The following is a 19784-nucleotide window of genomic DNA, read 5'->3' on the forward strand; positions in this document are numbered from 1 at the left end:
AATATTTCTAAGTTTGATTTCAACAGAAGAATGAGACTGCTTTTGAAGTAGTAAAGAGGGCATGGTTAAAAATGTAGTTATAGCTTTTTTATCTCCCAGAAATGAAAAAAAAACTCATCTTGGCTTTACAAAGATACCTTTGTTCTATATCCCACAATCCGAATAAGTTCACAAAGAGAGTGTCTTGTTATGAAAACTGAATAATTCTCTTTAAAAAAAATTTTTTAAGAAGATGGTATCTTGCCATGTTGCCCAAGCTTGTCTTGAACTCCTGGGCTCAAGGGATTCTCCCATTTCAGCTCCCAAAGTGCTGGGGTTACAGGCATGAGTCACTGCATCTGGTCCCTGAATAATTCTTATAAACACCCTATGAAAAATCTACTTTAAAGGCACTATGTAAATAACGGTTCCATATCTAGGATTGTGGACTGTAGCTTCTGAACATCACCAGCAAGTAACGACATACTCCCTGCTAACTATAATGTTCTCTGTGGATTGTCATCTCACTCATTCTCTAATTACCCAAAGGGTGTATTCATCTGAGTTGTCCAGTATGGTAGCTACTAGCCACATGTGGCTTCTAAGCACGTGAAATGTGACTAGCCCAAATTGATATTTCTAATTTTTCACAATTTTTATTGTCATTTTTATTATTTTTTAATAGAAGAGTGGGTTTTGCTATGTTGCCCAGCTGCATTCTAACTCCTGGGCTCAAGCAATCCTCCTGGCATTTGCCTCCCAAGTAGCTGGGACTTACAGGCATGCGCCACTGAACCTGGCTTTTTTTTTCCATCAGAGATAGTCCAAATTGAAATGTGAGCTGCAAACACTGTATTTCAAATATTTACTATGCAAAAAAAGAATGTAAAATATCTCATTAACAATTTTTTAGAACGATTACATGTTGAAATAATATTTTGCATATAGTGAGTTAAATATACTATTAACATTAATTCCATTTGCCACTTTTTAAAAATTTCTGCTACTAGAAAATTAAAAATTACATATGCAGCACATACTATATTTCTATTGGACAGTGTTATGTGAGATACTAGGGGCTTCCTCATACCAAATCCCAATCATCCTCATTTCCAATTCTATTGTCATCAAGTGTTGACTTGGAAATGATATACCCCCTATGGAAGTTTAACAGTAGCTTAGCTGAGCATTCAGGCATGTGTCTCAGTCAATCAGCAGGCAGAGTTTCACTCATGCACCCTTGCCCCATGTTTCCAAGTGTGCAGCTTACTTGTAAAACTTTGCAGTATTAGTAAATATGCCACCTGCTAATGACAGTAATTGCACTCTATGTAGAATGAAATTAACTGTCAAGATTTTTCTTCAACTTTTGCTGTCTTGTTCAATTTTCTATCATGAGAGAAACATCTGTGGAAAAGGCTATAAAGTAATTAGTATTTATGCAATAAATCATTATGTGTCAGGCCTAGTAAAAAAACAACAGTAAGTGTTGTAAGATAAATCCAAAGAAACTTAGTAAATATTCATAACATTTGACTCACTAGGTAGTTTTTGCATAACTTTAATTCTATTTTATTTCTAAGCCAAAGAAATCTAACACACAAAGCTATTTCATAGCTTTCAAAGCTATAGGGTATATATGTACCCAATAAGTAGGAAAAGAAAATGTTTTAAAAGAGAAATGAATTATAGGTATAGTGTTAATAATTTAACACCAGGTAGTTAACTAACTTATTTAGCAAATATGTGGAAGGCTTTGGAATACAAGAACATCCTAAAAGCATTTATCAAATCCATGCATCAGTATCCTACACATAAAGTAGGTTGAAAAAAAAAAAAAGAAGCAAAAGTTAACCTCTCTAAAGAAATTGCCATGTTGCTCCAGTATATATTTGATAGAATATTTCACATCAGAATGCAGCAAAATATTAGGTATTTTTTCCTCTATGTTTCAGACTTAGAGAAATGTCCTTAAAATTAAGGTCACAAAGGAGACAATCTATTCCTAGTACTGAGGGCTTAGAAAGAATCTTCAAATAAATTAGCTGTAAAAATGAAAACTAGGTGTTTTTACTTAAAGCAAAATCATTTTTTCCTATGTTCTAAGTGTTCTTATTATAACAAATGGCAATAACTCTCATATATTTCCCCATGCTAAAGATAGTACAAGGACACAGATTGTAAAATCACAAGGGAGGATGGCAGGACTAGCCTGATCCTCAAAAAATGCCTTCATTGCTTCATGAAGCAGCACAGGCACAGGAGAATCACAGGAGAAGTGGATCGAATGCTTGACATAGTGTGTTCGGAGTCCCTGGTATTACCTGCAACAGGCAAGATTACACTGCCGCACCTGATAACCCCCAGACCTTATAGTGACAAAAGTTTATCACACATATGACATGCCCATCTTGGGTCCTGCTCCTAATCCTCCTTACCCAAGGACATGGCTCGATCACCTAGAATGTTGTCAGTTGTCACTAAAAAAAGGGGAAAATGAGGAATTGTATGCTGGATTTTTAATGCGCATGTCACATCTGCTCACATCTCATTGGCCAGCCTTGTGACCACACCTAACTTCAAGGGGGTAGAGAATTACAATCCTGGTGATTGTACAAAGGGAAAAAATTGGTTAAACTGGTAAGTAACAGGGCTGGGAGGGTTACATCAGGAAGATATAGCAATTATAAACTTATATACACCTAACAACAGAGCCCCTAAAACCATGAGACAAAAACTGACAGAACTGAAAGGCAAAATACACAATTCCAGAATTATAGTTGGAGACTTCGATACTTCACTTTCAATAATAAATAGAACTACTAGAAAGATTATAAACAAGGAACTAAAAAATTCAAACAACTGTTGTTTCTGGAGAAGACAACATACATTGTAAGAACTTGGAATCAGAAATAATGAATACATCATAAAATGAAGACCTGTTAGTGATGAAATTAAAAGAAATTTTGAAGAAACTAATAGGATTGTTACTTATTTAAAACTCTTAAAGCTAAACAGAAACCAAATGTAGATTAAACTAATTGATAAAGATAAAATAATCTATGCACCTACATAACATTAAAAGCCTCCAAATCAAGAAAACTCCATTGCAGTTAGAAAACAAAACAAAACAAAAACCAACAAAAACAAACAAACACAGAAAGAGATAAGCAAAGGCTCCAGCTGAGATGTAAATGGTATTTACATCCTTTGTATTCTGCTTCAAGAAAACAAAATTATTTTCACCAAATATCAAATTTAGAGTGAATTTACCCCATAAAGACAGAGGAGAATCTTTTCAAAGTAGTTGAAAAGATCAGCCATAAATGTAAAGAGCTAGACACCTATACAGTACAAGTCAAAATTTTTTCAGAAAATTCTGAAAGAATCACTGGCTATTATCAAAGTCAGCTTTTTTTTTTCATGGCCAAAAAGTTTATGATAATAGGTTGATAGCTCTACCGGCTGAAAGAAACTTTAGTAATTAAGAAAAGAAAATGCATGCATTAGTCAAGAAAGTATTAAGAAGTTAAGCATTTCGGTAAGTATGTTTACATCCTGATGCTTCAAATGGGGCATCTGACAGAGGCCAAGAGGACCATCAGGGAATTTTTTTGGATGAAGACATCCCCAAGGAAAGGATGAACATCGAGCTATGATGACGTGGGGATCCAAGGTCCTGTGCCCCATGTAGACCAGATATGACCTCCTTCATCCCAGGGTCAGGACAGTAAGAGCAGGATCCCTCCACCAGTCCATCTCCATCCAGTTACAGCAGGATGCTTCCCCAAGAGCTAGCCAGAGCTTGTCCTGGTGCTCCCTGTGCTGGCCGATGCTCAGAACCTTCTTTTGGTTCAACACTCCCTCCATTCATGGCACCACAGCCCAGGATGTCATTCTGTGAGAGGGCAGATGCTACAAGGTGGTCCTGGGGGCTGGTTTAAGAAGACTCCCTCTTCCCCTTATTCTGAAAATGAGGATGAACTTACACAGAATCTTCTCCTCTGAGGGACTCCCTGGCACAGCATATCCTCCACTGGGCAACAAAAAATGTCTCTACACTAAGTAGTACTAAGTAATAAACACTAAGTGGAAAATGCAATACAGAATGGCATAAGAACAATCTGTATATGCTGTTAAATAGAGATCTCCATATAATGAACCACTTTCTCAACACCAATTACAAAACAGCCCATTTTCTTCATGGGTTTATGGTGCCACTTTTATTGTACATTACGTTCCCAAATAGACATGGGTGTATTCTGGGCATTCTCTCTTATTCCATTGGCCTATCAAAGATGAACTGCAGATGACTTAAAGATTTAAACATGAAAGTTAAAATTATAAACATAACAGAAGAAAGAATAAGTGAGTAACTTTGTGACTTGGGGTATGGGAAAGACTGCAGTCTACAAATCAACAATAAAAAGATGCAAACCCATTGGAAAACAGGCAATGGATCTAAAGAGGTAATTTTCTAGAAGAAATGCAAAAGGCTAACACACATATGAAGAGATGCCCAGACTCAGTAATCCATGGAAATGTAAATCACAGCAAGAATGAAATTATACTTTATACCTATTAGTCTTGGCAGCATTTTGAAGGCTAGATAATGGTAAGCATTGGCAGGAATACAGGGATCTGCACTGGTGTGGGAGTGAGACTAGCAAAGTCTTTCTGAAGAGCAACTGGTCAAATTAAGTACACACATGCCTTGAGCCCCATCAGTTCCACTTCTGGATGTGCAACCCAAAGAAAGGACACACAGCTTCATAACCACGTATGCATAATGGTGTTCTCTGTGGTGCAATTTGTAGTGGGAACAGGACTTGAGGCAAGAATACTCTATAATGGTTAAAATCAATGGACTTGAAATATACACGAATGAATCTTTAAAAGAGTGTGAGTTTAAAAGGTGAAACCGAATGAGGTAAAGAATCCTCATTTATGTTAAATCAAAAATACATGAACTCCAAATGACAGAACACATTCTGGAACATTTACAAAGAAACAAAAAATACATATGAAACGCTTTAAAATGGTTTCCTACAGTCAGAGGTGGGGAGAAAAGCAGATAGAAATGGGGACAGAAAGGAATAATAAAACCAGAGAAAGATCCAGCACAGGGCAACAGTGATAATGTGCCATGAAGTGAGGAGTTTGATTCATTCAACTTTAACACCTAAGGATTATGACAAAAAAAAATACGACTGTATAAAGTACAATCTTACATTGCCATGCAGTTCCACACAATTCCTCTAAGCTTTTAAATCCAACATTTTCATCATTTTAACAAGATACTGTCAGCAATTTATGAAATTACTCAGTTAAGTGTATCGGTTTAAGAATCTAATTATATCTGTTTATAAATACACAATGAGGTACAGTAAGACACTTAAGAAAAGAAAGCAGATTTATCAATTCATGGGGCTATACGCTCTCTGGACCTAAAACTAAAACTCAGATGCATAAGAAGCGATGGCACAGCTGCTTCATTGACTGCACGACCATACACGCAGCCACATGAGGTCTTGAGGTTGGAAAGGCATTTTTATACGTTGCAAAATACCCGGCATTTTGCAAGATTGGTCTGGGAACATAATGTGGGATTCTGACAAGCAAAGCTATATATATAACATGATGATAAGTCTTTCTAGCAGTGGGACAGGAGGAACTCAGGTATGTTGACTCACAGGTGGTGCTTTGGCATTGCAGATGCTTCAGGTTTTGCAGCCAAAGAACATAGCTTAAGCAGAGCTAAAATGGCAAAGAGAATGCAGTGGGTGGAGGGTTAAGGACAAAAGATCTGCCCTCTCTGCTCAGACCTGCACAAGTTCTGCAGCTGCCTGGTCTACCTGTGGAAGCCCATGTGACAGAACTAAGAAATCCACCCTGGCTGGGCTCAGTGGCTCATGCCTGTAATCCTAGCACTTTGTGAGGCCAAGGCGGGTGGATCATCTGAGGTCAGGAGTTCGAGACCAGCCTGCCCAAGTTGGCAAAACCCCATCTTTACTAAAAACACAAAAAATTAGCCGGGCGTGGTGTTGCGTGCCTGTAATCCCAGCTACTCAGGAGGCTGAGGCAGGAGAATCGCTTGAACCCAGGAGGCAGAGGTTGCAGTGAGCCGAGATCACGCAACTGCACTCCAGTCTGAGCGATGAGTGAAACACCGTCTAAAAAAAAAAAAAAAAATCCACCTTCTTTCATTAAGACATCTACCTTCAATTCTTTGGTAAATCCCATCAGACCACCAAAGGAAAAAAACAGAAACAAAATTAAGCAAAACAAAAGAAAATCTCTTCCTCTATTTATCCCTTCCCAAGATCTTCCACCAGTTTAGCCAAACCCACTTTCTTGCCTTTGAGTGAATAGCCAGACTCCTGTGTCTTGCCTGCATGCACATTTTCCATCTCTGCAGCATAGGAAATAATTTTTTTCTGTATTATAAAAATATTGTGCCCAGTTAAAAAATTTAAAACGTGAGGGTTACCCAGTGTGTCTTAAACGTTTGTAATGTTCAGAAATCTTTTTCTTTTCTTTTCTTTTTTTCTTGAGACAGGGTCTGGCTCTGTCACCCAGGCTAGAGTGCAGTGGTGCATTCTCAGCTCACTGAAGCCTCAACCGCCCCGGCTCAAGCGGTTCTCACACCTCAGCCTCACGAGTAGCTGGGACTTACAGGCACATGCCACCAGACCTGGCTAATTTTGTTTAGTTTTTGTAAAGAGGGGGTCTCACTATGTTGGCCCAGGCTGGTTTCAACATACATGACACATGGACTCAAGTAATCCTCCCGTCTCAGTCTCCTAAAGTGCTGGGATTACAGATGTGAGCCACCATGCCTGGCTCAGCAATCTTAAAGACATTACAAAGGAGCTATCGAAGGAAGAAGTTCAAACCAAAGATTAAAAATAATGTTGGTAATCACTCTGAAAAATAAAATTATATGAGATAAATTCAAAGGTTGGAACCCCCCCCTACACACAAACACTTCTTAGTGTTTGTACATTTGCTTAATCCCCATGTAGTGTACAAAATACAGAAACAAAGTGTTTCTGTAATACTCCACTATAAATAGTTTTCTCATCCTTTAAAACTTTTTGCTTTACAGAACATGAGAGCATAAACGGAGAGGCTATAGTCTTCAAAGAATCAGTGATTTGCACTATTTGTAAGGGGGAAAAAGTTAAATCCTTACCAATTATATTTGTTTGCTAGCAAAAATGTCTCTGCAGACGTCAACAATGACCACCCTATCATCTCTTTTTTAGCCTTAGCTGGCAGGAAGGTCAAAACTAAATTCCATTACCATTTAACTGCTAACCCCAATACATTCAATTCCCTGTTCTTTTTGTAGCAAAGGGCCCTGGATTGACCATAGCAGAGTTCATCTTAGGATTCAAGCATGTCTTGGTGGCTAGAAAGGAAAAACCACGAAGAGTGAAGTTCCATGAAGAAGGGACAGAAAATGTGAGGGTACAAGCTGGTTCAAAGATGATGTGTCAACACAAGAGGGGGGCTTGTATTTAGACTTGTGTCCAGGGGTGTGACCTCTGATCCCACGGACTGACCCTTGAGTTCTAAGGCTAGGGACAACTGCTGTGGACAATTGATTTTACCATTCATCAATTCCGTTGAATTTTGGTGGGAAATACCTCATAGAAAAAGAGGGGAAACTGAATGGAAAGGAACTCCACCTTTATTCTACTGAAAATCAAATGTTTGAGAAAAGCAACTTATGCATAATGTAATGCTGTTATTTTACAAAGTGATTTTTATTTTATTAAGTTTTGGGATACATGTGCAGAAAGTGCTTGTATTAACATATATATATATATGCGTGTGTGTGTGTTAATATAACCTATTAACAAACCAAAAAAAAACCCTATATATATATAGGTGTTAATATAACCTATTAACAAACAAAGAAGGTTTGTTAATAGGTATACATGTACCATGGTGGTTTGCTGCATCTATCAACCTGTCATCTAGGTTATAAGACCCACATGTATTAGGTATTTGTCCTAATGCTCTCCCTCCCCTTGTCCCCCACCCCCAACAGGCCCTGGTGTGTGATGTTCCCCTCCCTGTGTCCATGTGTTTTCATTGTTCAATTCCAACTTATGAATGAGAACATGTGGTGTGTTTGGTTTCCTGTTTCTGTGTTAGTTTGCTGAGAATGATGGCTTCCAGCTTCATCCATGTCCCTGCAAAGGACATGAACTCATTCTTTTTTATGGTTGCATAGTATTCTGTGGTGTATATGTGCCACATTTGCTTTATCCAGTCTATCATTGATGGCATTTGGGTTGGTTCCAAGTCTTTGTGATTGTAAATACTGGTAGCTTGATGGGAATAGCATTGAATCTATAAATTACTTTAGGCAGTATGGCCATTTTCATGATATTGATTCTTCCTATCCATGAGCACGGAATGTCTTTTTTTTTCCTTTGTGTCCTGTCTTATTTCTTGAGCAGTGGTTTGTAGTTCTCCTTGAAGAGGTCCTTCATGTCTCTTGTAAGTTGTATTCCTAGGTATTTTATTCTCTTTGTAGCAGTTGCGAATGGGAGTTCACTCATGATTTGGCTGTTTGTCTATTATTGGTGTATAGGAATGCTTGTGGTTTTTGCACATTGATTTTGTATCCTGAGAATTTGCTGAAGTTGCTTATCAGCTTAAGGAGTTTTTGGGCTGAGATGATGGTGTTTTCTAAATATACAATCACGTTGTCTGCAAACAGAGACAATTTGACTTCCTCTCATCCTATTTGAATACTCTTTATTTCTTTCTCTTGCCTGACTGCTCAGGCCAGAACTTCCAATACTATCTTGAATAAGAGTGGTGAGAGAGGGCATCCTTGTCTTGTGCTGGTTTTCAAAGGGAATGCTTCCAGCTTTTTGCCCATTCAGTGTGATGTTGGTTATGGGTTTGTCATAAATAGCTCTTATTATTTTGAGATATGTTCCATCAATACCTAGGTTATTGAGAGTTTTTAGCATCAAGGGATGTTGAATTTTATCATAGGCCTTTTCTACATCTATTAAGATAGCCATGTGGTTTTTGTCATTGGTTCTGTTTATGTAATGGATAATGTTTATTGATTTGTGTATGTTGAACCAGCCTTGCATACCAGGGATAAAGCTGACTTGATCGTGGTGGATAAACTTTTTGATGTGCTGCTGGATTCAGTTTGCCAGTATTTTGTTGAAGATTTTTGCATTGATATTTGTCAGGGATATTGGCTTGAAATCTTCTGGTGCATTGTGCCTTTGTTCTCACTGGTTTCAAAGAACATCTTTGTTTCTGCCTTCATTTCATTATTTACCCAGTAGTCATTCAGGAGCAGGCTGTTCAATTTCCATGTAGTTGTGCAGTTTTTAGCGAGCTTCTTAATCCTGAGTTCTAATTTGATTGCACTGCAGTCTGAGAGACTGTTATGATTTCCATTCTTTTGCATTTGCTGAAGAGTGTTCTACTTCCAATTATGTGATCAATTTTAGAGTACGTGCTGTGTGGCACTGAGAAGAATCTATGTTCTGTTGATTTGAGGTGGAGAGTTCTGCAGGTATCTATTAGGTCCACTTGGTCCAGAGCTGAGTTCAAGTCCTGAATATCCTTGTTAATTTTCTGACTCGTTGATTTGTCTAATATTGACAGTGGGGTGTTAAAGTCTCCTACTATTATTGTGTGGGAGTCTAAGTCTCTTTGCAGGTCCCCAAGAACTTGTTTTATGTATCTGGGTGCTCCTGTATTAGGTGTATATATATATTTAGGATAGTTAGCTCTTCTTGTTGCATTGATCCCTTTACCATTATGTAATGCCCTTCTTTGTCTTTTTTGATCTTTGTTGGTATAAAGTCTGTTTTATCAGAGACTAGGATTGCAACCCCTGCTCTTTTTTTGCTTTCCATTTGCTTGGTAAATATTCCTCCATCCCTTTGTTTTGAGCCTATGTGTGTCTTTGCACCTGAGATGGGTCTCCTGAATACAGCACACTGGTGGGTCTTGACTCTTTATCCAATTTGCCAGTCTGTGTCTTCTAATTGAGGCATTTAGCCCATTTACATTTCAGGCTAATATTGTTATGTGTGAATTTGGTCCTGTCATCATGATGCTAGCTGGTTATTTTGCCCATTAGCTGATGCAGTTTCTTTATCGTGTCATTGGTCTTTATATTTTGGTTTGTTTTTGCAGTGGCTGATACCAGTTTTTCCTTTCTATATTTAGTGCTTCCTTAAGGAGCTCTTGTAAGGCAGGCCCAGTGGTGACAAAACCCTTCAGCATTTGCTTGTCAGTAAAGGATTTTATTTCTCTTCCATATATGAAGCTTAGTTTGGCTGGATATGAAATTTTGGGTTGGAAATTCTTTTCTTTAATAATGTTTAATATTGGCCCCCACTCTCTTCTGGCTTGTAGGGTTTCTGCAGAGAGATCTGCTGTTAGTCTAATGGGCTTCCCTTTGTGGGTAACCTGGCCTTTCTCTCTGGCTACCCTTAACATTTTTTCCTTCATTTCAACCCTGGTGAGTTTGACAATTATGTGTTTTGGGTTGCTCTTCTTGAGGAGTATCTTAGCAGTGTTCTCTGTATTTCTTGAATTTGCATTTGGCCTGTCTTGCTAGGTTGGGGAAGTTCTCATGGATAATATCCAGAAGCATGTTTTCCAACTTGGTTCCATTCTCCCTGTCACTTTCAGGTACACCCATCAATCGTATGTTTGTTCTTTTCACACAGTCCCATATTTCTTGGAGGCTTTGTTCATTCATTTTCATTCTTTTTTCTCTAATCTTTTCTTCATGCCTTATTTCAGTAAGTTGATCTTCAATATTTGATATCCTTTCTTCCAGTTGATTGATTCCACTATCGATACTTGACGTGTGCTTGACGAAGTTCTCGTGCTGTGCTTTTCAGCTCCATCAGATCATTTATGTTCCTCTCTAAACTGGTTATTCTAGTTAGCACTTCCTGTAACCTTTTATCAAGGTTCTTAGCTTCCTTGCATTGGGTTAGAACATGCTCCTTTAGCTCAGAGGAGTTTATTACTACCCATCTTCTGAAGCCGTCATCAATCTCATTTTCTGTCCAGTTTTGTGCCCTTGTTGGAAAGGAGTGGCTATCATTTGGATGAGAAGAGGAATTCTGGTTTTTGGAATTTTCAGCGTTTTTGCACTGGTTTTTCCTCATCTTCTTGGATTTATCTACCTTTGATCTTTGATGACCTTTGGATGGGGTTTTTTTGTGGGAGTCCTTTATGTTGACATTGATGTTGCTTTTTGTTTGTTAGTTTTTCTTCTAACAGGCCCCTCTTCTGCAGGTCTGCTACAGTTTGCTGGAGGTCCACTCCAGATCCTATTCGCCTGAGTATCACCAGTGGAGGCTGCAGAATAGCAAAGATCACTGCCTACTCCTTCCTCTGGAAGCTTCATCCCAGAGGGGCACTGGCCAGATGCCAGCCAGAGCGCTCCTGTATGAGGTGCCTGTCGACCCCTGTTGGGAGGTTTCTCCCAGTCAGACAGCACGGGGGTCAGGGACCCACTTGAGGAGGCAGTCCGTCCCTCAGCAGAGCTGGTGTGCTGTGCTGGGAGAATCCCTCTTGTCAGAATCAGCTGCTCTCTTCAGAGCCAGCAGGCAGAAAGGATTAAAGCCACTGAAGCTGCGCCCACAGCTGCCCCTTCCCCCAGGCGCTCTGTCCCATGGAGATGGGGATTATGTCTGTAAGCCCCTGACTGGGGCTGTTACCTTTCCTTCAGAGATGCCCTGCCCAGTGAGGAGGAATCTAGAGAAGCAGTCTGGCCACAGCCACTTTGCCGTGCCCAGCCCTGACCTCCCAGCCTCCCTAGTACTGTCAGGGGAAAACTGCCTACGAAAGCCTCAGTAATGGTGGACAGCCCTCCTCCCACCAAGCTGGATGGTCCCAGGTCAACTTCAGACTGCTGTGCTGGCAGTGAGAATTTCAAGCCCGTGGTTCTTAGCTTGCTGGGCTCCGTTGGAGTGGGACCCACTGAGCAAGACCACTTGGCTTCCTGGCTTCGGCCCCTTTTCCAGGGGATTGAACAGTTCTGTCTCACTGGGGTTCAGGCGCCACTGGCGTATGAAAAAATAGTCCTGCAGCTAGCTCAGTGTTTGCCCAAACAGCCACCCAATTTTGTGCTTGAAACCCAGGGCCCTGGTGGTGTAGGCATGTGAGGGAATCTCCTGATCTGCAGATTGCAAAAACTGTGGGAAAAGTGTAGCAACCCAGCCAGGTAGCACAGTCCCTCACGGCTTCCTTTGGCTTGGAGATGGAGGTCCCCGGCTCCTTGCAATTCCCAGGTGAAGCAATGCCTCACCCAGCTTCTGTTCGTCCTCTGTGCATTGGACCCATTGCCTAACCAGTCCCAGTGAGATGAACTGGGTACCTCAGTTGGAAATGCAGAAATTACCCACCTTCTGCGTTGGTCTCTTTGGGAGCTAGCTGCAGACCGGAGCTGTTCCTATTCAGCCATCTTGGTCCCTCTCACAAAGTGATTTTTAAGAACACAAAAGATTTCAAAATAAATATGATTCTATCTTATAATTTTAGTTTGTAATTGGAATTTTGCAAAGTTTCTAAAAAGTTTCTTTTAGGGCAACTTTCAGCTGTCTTGTCTTTTTGCCAAAGAACAGTTTTAGAATTATGTTATCTTAACTGACCTATTATTTTGAAAGCCTCACTGAAAATTAGAATAAGATATTTAAAGTACATACTTTCATCCAAGTTTTGCATTATGCATGATGCTGGGATAAGTGGTTTACGAAATATATTTAAAATATTCCTATCCTATGGATCTTATAACTGGCACTAATAAAACTGAGGTGACTCAATGTTTTGCCCTTTTACTATCAAATAAATATACCAGATGAAAAAGAAAATAGAATATTTACACTAAGCACATTCACTAATATAAACATGTTTGTTGAAGAGTTAGGATTTACATATTCACATTGGATCAAGATAGAAACAGAATTGGGAGGACAAGAGATTTCACTTTCATACTTGGTAATTCAGACATCCTTGTTAAAGAGTTCAATCTACTTTGATAGCAGGGGAAATTTTTGTTTCTGAGGATATTTTGGTGCTCTGAGGTAGAAAAGGAATATGTACAGGATCTCAGACAACTGGAATTCCCATGACCTCCTAGCTGCTGATGGATGAATCTCCAGACCCTCCCAGGGGCCCTCAGCCTGGAACTCCCGACGACCACTTCTGGGTTGGGGTGGAGAGGCTTCGGGACTAGCAGGGAAGGGAAGGCCACAGTGGAGTTTTGTATCCATTCATGTGGGTTATTTCTTCCCTGAAACCTGGAGACCGGAGGCTGCCTAAGTCAGACAATGTGAGTATTAAAAAACTTCCTGTAGCAATAAGAGCATCGAGAACATAAGACGCATTGTAGGATAAGAGCGAAAAAAAAAAAAGTTATTCAAGGACTTGGAACTTAAGGGTTTTTCCAAGTTTTTGAAGGTTGTGAAAAAAACTGGACACGAGATGTTCAGTAATTGTTTTGGGAATTGTTTTCTTGGAAATATCACGCTCATTGTTAGCCAGGCAAAACAGACTTTCTTGGTTCTTGACTATACTTCAAATTTTAAAAAGGTATCTTATTTTGTTTCAATTATTTTAAATGCTATTATTATCCCTTAATCAATATATCAATCCATCAAGTCATCAGAACATTTAGGAATTCAATCTTACCTTTATCTGGACAAGTTTAATTTCATCAAATCTTGTATCAGCAAGAGATTTCCTTGTCTGGCCTCTTCGGTGTCCAAATTTACACTTATTTCTAATCACTTGCTCATCATCTTCTACGGGTCTTCGAACATATTTAAAGCGATCTTTGAGGGCTCGCTTCCATAAAAACTGTAAAATAACAAAACAGGCCAGTTAATCTTCAAGGAGATTGAGCTAATCCTATATAAACAATGTGTCTATGCAACAACAATACATACCTATCATCTTTGGGCTTGAAATTATTTTCACATCATAGTAATAGAAAGAATATATCTATCCTTCCTTTTATCCTCACAGCAATCTTGTGACACTGCTACAGAAATTATAAACCCTAAGTTATAGGTAAGCAGACAAAGTCACAGAAATATAAATCTTTTCCCAATGTCATATGGTTATTGAGTAAATATATAGGTTCTTGAACCTAGATTTTCTAATTCCCAAAAGTGATACTTTCCACTATACTCTGCTGTCTCCACAACCAATTCCATTTTTCTAGTGGGTTCTAAAAAGACCTGATAGTGGCTTATGGATTGATGCATTTTCTTTAAAAATAATTTTCTGTCATCTTTTGAAATTTGTTTTGGTGAGTACTACTGGCATTCACTCCCTAAGTGTCTGTGGTGCCTCTACTGTTTCAAACACAAAGACCAACTCCCCACTCTGGGAGGGAGAAGGGTGTAGGTGGACCTCACTTTCAGTGTAGCAGAGTACTTTCAGTGTAGCAGAGTAATTTCAATACAGAGTAAAAAGTATTATAATAGGGGAAGATACATCATTCATTTACATTGTGTTAGGAGATCATAAAAGCCTTCCTATAGGAAGTGAATCTAAACTGAGACTTAGGTCTTAGGGTCAGGTAACTGCATGAAGGGATGGAGATAGCATTGGGGAATGCCAGTTGGGTAGATGCACAGAAGTTCCAGAAGGATGAAGCTGCATGTGCAATGGAATAGAGGGAGAGCTGGCGCCCTTTAGAGAACTACCAAGAGTTGCACGAGGCTGGAGCACAGAGCTCAAGATGAGGGAATGATAGAGGATGGGGTAAAAAATAAGGTGGGAGAGAGGAGCCAGCCCAATCATCAACGGCCACGGTCACCCCATTAAGGAGCCTCAATGTAATCCTGAACCAGATCTTAAATCTGTCTCTGTGGACAGGCTGTATTAGAATCTCATAGGAACTTTTGCCCTTGGTCTTTCCTCTAAAGCAATGGTTCTCAAAATTTAGCCTGAATCAATTCCTGGAGGACCTGTTAGAGCACAGGTTGCTGAGCACCACTCTCGGCATCTCTGATTTTGAGGTCAGGGGTAAGCTGAGAGCGTGCTTTCTTGCAAGTTCCCATGCTATGCTGCTGCTTGCTACTGTTCAGAAGATTGTGATGGAGCCCAGATGTCTGTACTTTTTAAAGCTCTACAGAGAATTCATCAGAACAGCCAGGTTAGGAAGTCTTCCTAGGCCATGTTGAGTTTGAAGAGTGAATGGTCCAGATTTGAGCTCTGGAAGGATCTGTCTGGCATGTGGAGTTTTTGTGAGACCAGAGACATGGACAACACCTAGGAAGCACCCCTGGACTTCTTCCTCAATATGCCAACATCTCTTCCACTGCTGGGCCTTCAGTTTGGGGCTGGAAAGCTTTATCCCTGTCTTCCCACACCTAGATGGTATGTAGTTAACCCTTGCTTTGCCTTCAGGTCTCAGCTCAGTCTGTGCTTCATGGAAGCCTCCTCTGGCCTCTGTAACAGCTTGGTGTTGGATCTCCCCTTTCTTCATTGGCACTTATCACAGTGGTAATCTACCCTCATCTATGTGATACTTTGTCTGTTTCTATTTCTATTTTTCTTTTCTTTTCCTTTCTCTTTTCCCTCCCTCCCTCCTTCCTTCCTTCCTTCCTTCCTTCCTTCCTTCCTTCCCTCTAGGCTATAAGCACATAAAGAAAGGCTCATGCCTGCTTTGCCCACCAAGCCCAGCACAGTGCTTCATGCATGCTAGAAACTATAAATGTTTGATGTCTTGTGTTAATACTCTATGAAGCAGGAGATGCAGGTGTCAGCATGACAGACCAGAAGCAAGACTCTGAGTCTTGGCAGTGCTTAGCTGGTAACTAACTCACTGCATGAGTGGTGGCCCAACCCTTTTTTTTTTTTTAGACAGAGTTTCATTCTTGTTGCTCAGGCTGGAGTGCAATGGCGCAATCTTGGCTCACTGCAACCTCTACCTCCTGGGCTAAAGCGATTCTCCTGCCTCAGCCTCCTGAGTAGCTGGGATTACAGACATGTGCAACCACGCCCAGCTAATTTTTCGTATTTTTAGTAGAGACGAGGTTTCTCCATGTTGGTCAGGCTGGACTCAAACTCCCAACCTCAGGTAATCCACCCACCTCGGCCTCCCAAAGTGTTGGGATTACAGGCGTGAGCCACCGTGCCAGGCTGGCCCAACCCTTCTTGAAGCCAGTGCCTTAGGGCTGCTTCTGCTGCTCATCTCCCCTGCAATGCCATATGCTTGAATAGATCCCCACAGTGAGTGCAGGGAAGGAAAAAAAAAAAAAAAAAAACCCTTGCAGGCATATGGGCCTGTGTTCGCCTCAAGCCCTGGCCATGAGAGAGAGTGGTAAGTCGCCGAATGGCTTTGGGCATGTTTTCTAAGCTCTATTTCCTCATGGGCCAGTGGGAATGCCACTAAAATAACATTAGCCAAATGCTTGGCACTTAGATTTTGCCATTCCTGATTATATGGTTTGTAAGTCCCAATAAGAGTAATCCCTGAAAGCACCATAGCCTAAGTTGGGAAGACTGCAGGTCCAAGTACTAGCCTGAATACATATTAGCCAAGTAAGCCCTCTTAATTTTAGTTTCTTCAACTATACAATGGAACAATAAGATCTGTCCTATCAACTGCACTGGCTTTTTGGGAGAGTGAGTAGCTACTCATTGAAGATATTTGTAAACTAAACTGCTGTTTGTAAAGTCCTTCAACAGCCCTAGTAAGAAAGGCAGTGGTTGAGGGTTGGAGTATGGCTTCAGCACTGATTAAGCTCCCGGGTATGCATGAGTCAGAGATGCCTTATCACCTCCCACAGGCTTGCTTGTGAGCCTGGACTTTACCATTGCTGTTTTACAACAGAACAAAAAGAACGGCTTGTATTTTTCTTAGCCATGAAATATGAACTAAAGCAAGTATAGTACTTTTTTTTCCCACGTGTTTCCTATAGCTCTGAAGGGTTTCTAAACATGCTGAACCTGGTGGGAGGTATTATAGCAATCAACGGCTAGGGCATTTTTAAATTGCCAATTTCTTCTTTCTAGCCTCTCCCGTCTCTCCTTGTTAACTGTCTGATAGGAACAGAAAAAGGACAAATCAAATACAATCTTCCCCATGAGTATTCAATCAATGAGTATTTACTGAGAATCTGCTATACGCCTGACACCGTGAGTTACTTACACAGACGCCTCAGGTAGGCAGACTCAGTAAGAAATATTTGTGTTATATAATAATCATCCCTCTCCTCCATGTTTCCAGCTAGAGAGGGTGTAGAAAGTTCTACATGAAGACAGCTCTCCGTCAACCACTCTGAAATAAAAAATGGCCCTGAAATTGCAGACCTCCTGTTGTGACATATGAAGCAGTCCACAGCATCACCAGCAGATCCTTGCACATTCAAATGCAGAATGTGGACTGTCTTACATGGCAACTGGACTAGACTTGTCCAAAAAGCAAATATCCGGAAAAATAAAAAAGGGTATGGAGAGACTGTCTAGACAAAAAGAAATTAAAGAGAAATAATAACCAATGCAATGCAAAACACTCAATTAGATATTATAGCTAAAAAACTATTTTTAAAACATTTTTGAAAAATTGGAGAAATGTGAACATGGATTGTATATGATATTATGCAATTATTGCTAATTTTCTTGGGCATAAAAATGATATTGTGGTTATATAAGAGATTGTCCTTATTCTTTTTTTTTTTTTTTTTTTTTGGAGATGAAGTCTCACTCTTGTCCCCCAGGCTAGAGTGCGATAGCGCGATCTCAGCTCACTGCAACCTCTGCCTCCTGGGTTGAAGTGATTCTCCTGCTTCAGCCTCCCGTGTGTAGCTGGGAATACAGGCACCTGCCACTATGTCTGGCTAATTTTTGTGTTTTTAGTAGAGATGGGGTTTTCCCATGTTGGCCAGGCTGGTCTTGAACTCCTGACCTCGGGTGATCCACCCTCCTCGGCCTCCCAAAGTGCTAGGATTACAGGCGTGAGCCACAGTACCAGGCTTTTTTTTTTTTTTTTTTTTTTTTTTGAGACAGGGTTTTGCTCTGTCATCCAGGCTGGAGTGCAGTAGTGCAATCATAGCTCACTGCTGTCTCAATCTCCTGGGCTCTAGTGGTCCTCCCACCTCAGCCTCCCCAGTAGCTGAGACTACAGGCTCATGCCACCATACCTGGCTAATTTTTTTTTCTTTTTTTTTGTAGGGATGGGGTTTTACCATGTTGCCCAGGCTGGTCTTGAACCCCTGGGATCAAATGATCTGTCCACCTTGGCCGCCCAAGTTGCTGAGATTATAGGCGTGAACCACCACTCCCAGCTGTTCTTATATGTTATGGTGTTTAGGGATGACATCTGCAATTTGCTTTTAAATGCTCAACCAAAACAAACAAACAAATAAATATGACAGAAGAAAAATAAATGTGACAAAATGTTAATCCCTAATCTAGACCAGTAACTCTCAGCCAGTGATGTGATGTTGCTCCTCTCCCTCCCCTTGTCTTGTTTTGTTGTTGTTATTGCTTTGTTTTGTCTTGTTTTTTAAGAGAAAGTTTGCTTTATTCTGTAGTGTGCTTACTTTAGTGATGTTTGTGGACATGTCTGGTTGTTACAACTGGGTGGACAGAGTGCTACTCATACCTAGTGGGTGCCAGGGATGCTACTAAATATACTTCAATGTACTAGACAGTCCCCAGCAGAAAGAATTATCCAGCCCCAAAGGTAAACAGTCAAAAGGTTGAGAAAACCCATGTTGCTAGGAGTATATGCGTATCAATGTAGCATTCTTTCAACTTTTGTTCAGATTTGAAACTTTTCTTTTTCTTTTTTTTTTTTTTTTTTGAGATGGAGTTCCACTCTTGTTGCCCAGGCTTGAGTGCAATGGCGTGATCTTAGCTCACTGCAACCTAGGCCTCCCAGTTCAAGCGATTCTCCTGCCTCAGCCTCCCAAGTAGCTGGGATTAAAGGCACCCGCCACCACGCCTGGCTAATTTTTGTATTTTTAGTAGAGAGAGGGTTTTGCCATATTGGCCAGGCTGGTCTCAAACTCCTGACCTCAGGTGATCTGCCCACCTTGGCCTCCCAAAATGCTGGGATTACAGGCATAAGCCACCGCACCCGGCCCAAAATTTTTCAAAATAAAGAGTTAAAAATAAACTTAGCCCTAAAAATTACCAAGTTTGTGTACCCTTTTTCTTTCTCCACCCCTGCCTCCCATTAATGTTCTCTGAAATTTGGTACATTTTCCACTGTAACATTAGAAACACAACCTCACACACATTTGCAGGGAGAATTTGGGTAAACATCCGTCCAGGCACTAGAGTTTCTCCTTCTACTCTATGAGTGCAAATCTGAGCCCTAATCTGCTAAGCAATTTTGCACACGTCTCTTTATCAGTTAACGGTCTTTAGTGAATGTCACTGGGAACAGATGTGGATAAAATGCACACAAGAGCAAAGAAAGCATTATTTGTTACTTTGTGTCTCACTTTGATAACCGTGAAACTAAAGGTCAAAAGATATTGGATCAATATGGATTTGCTTATGTATATGCAAAGATTCTCTAGAAGGACTCTAATAGCATTGGTTACTTCTGGGGAGGAAAATTAGGTGGCTGGAGAAGCAAGGGCAGGTGGGAAACTTTTCTATTTATACCCTTTTGTAGTTTTTGAATTTTTAGCTATGTAAATATGTAATTTATTCAAACAGTAAATGTAAATTTAAAAAAGAAAAAAAAACACAAGTTCTATCCTGGCTAACATGGTGAAACTCCATGTCTACTAAAAATACAAAAAATTAGCTGGGCGTGG

At 40.3% G+C, this 19784-nt stretch overlaps 1 protein-coding gene across 2 annotated transcripts in view; it reads right to left on the reverse strand.

Annotated features, from left to right (window-relative positions):
* Positions 1-19784, reverse strand: part of SAMD3 (sterile alpha motif domain containing 3) — a 178443-nt gene that overhangs the window by 17564 nt on the left and 141095 nt on the right. For both annotated transcript variants that reach the window (XM_063621950.1, XM_063621940.1), the window contains one exon: positions 13687-13854. In XM_063621950.1, coding sequence (XP_063478020.1) covers positions 13687-13854 — 168 coding nt within the window. The remainder of the gene's footprint in view (positions 1-13686; positions 13855-19784) is intronic.

This window comes from Symphalangus syndactylus, chromosome 2, assembly GCF_028878055.3.
Source record: "Symphalangus syndactylus isolate Jambi chromosome 2, NHGRI_mSymSyn1-v2.1_pri, whole genome shotgun sequence".
NCBI classification, from domain to species: Eukaryota; Metazoa; Chordata; class Mammalia; order Primates; family Hylobatidae; genus Symphalangus; species Symphalangus syndactylus.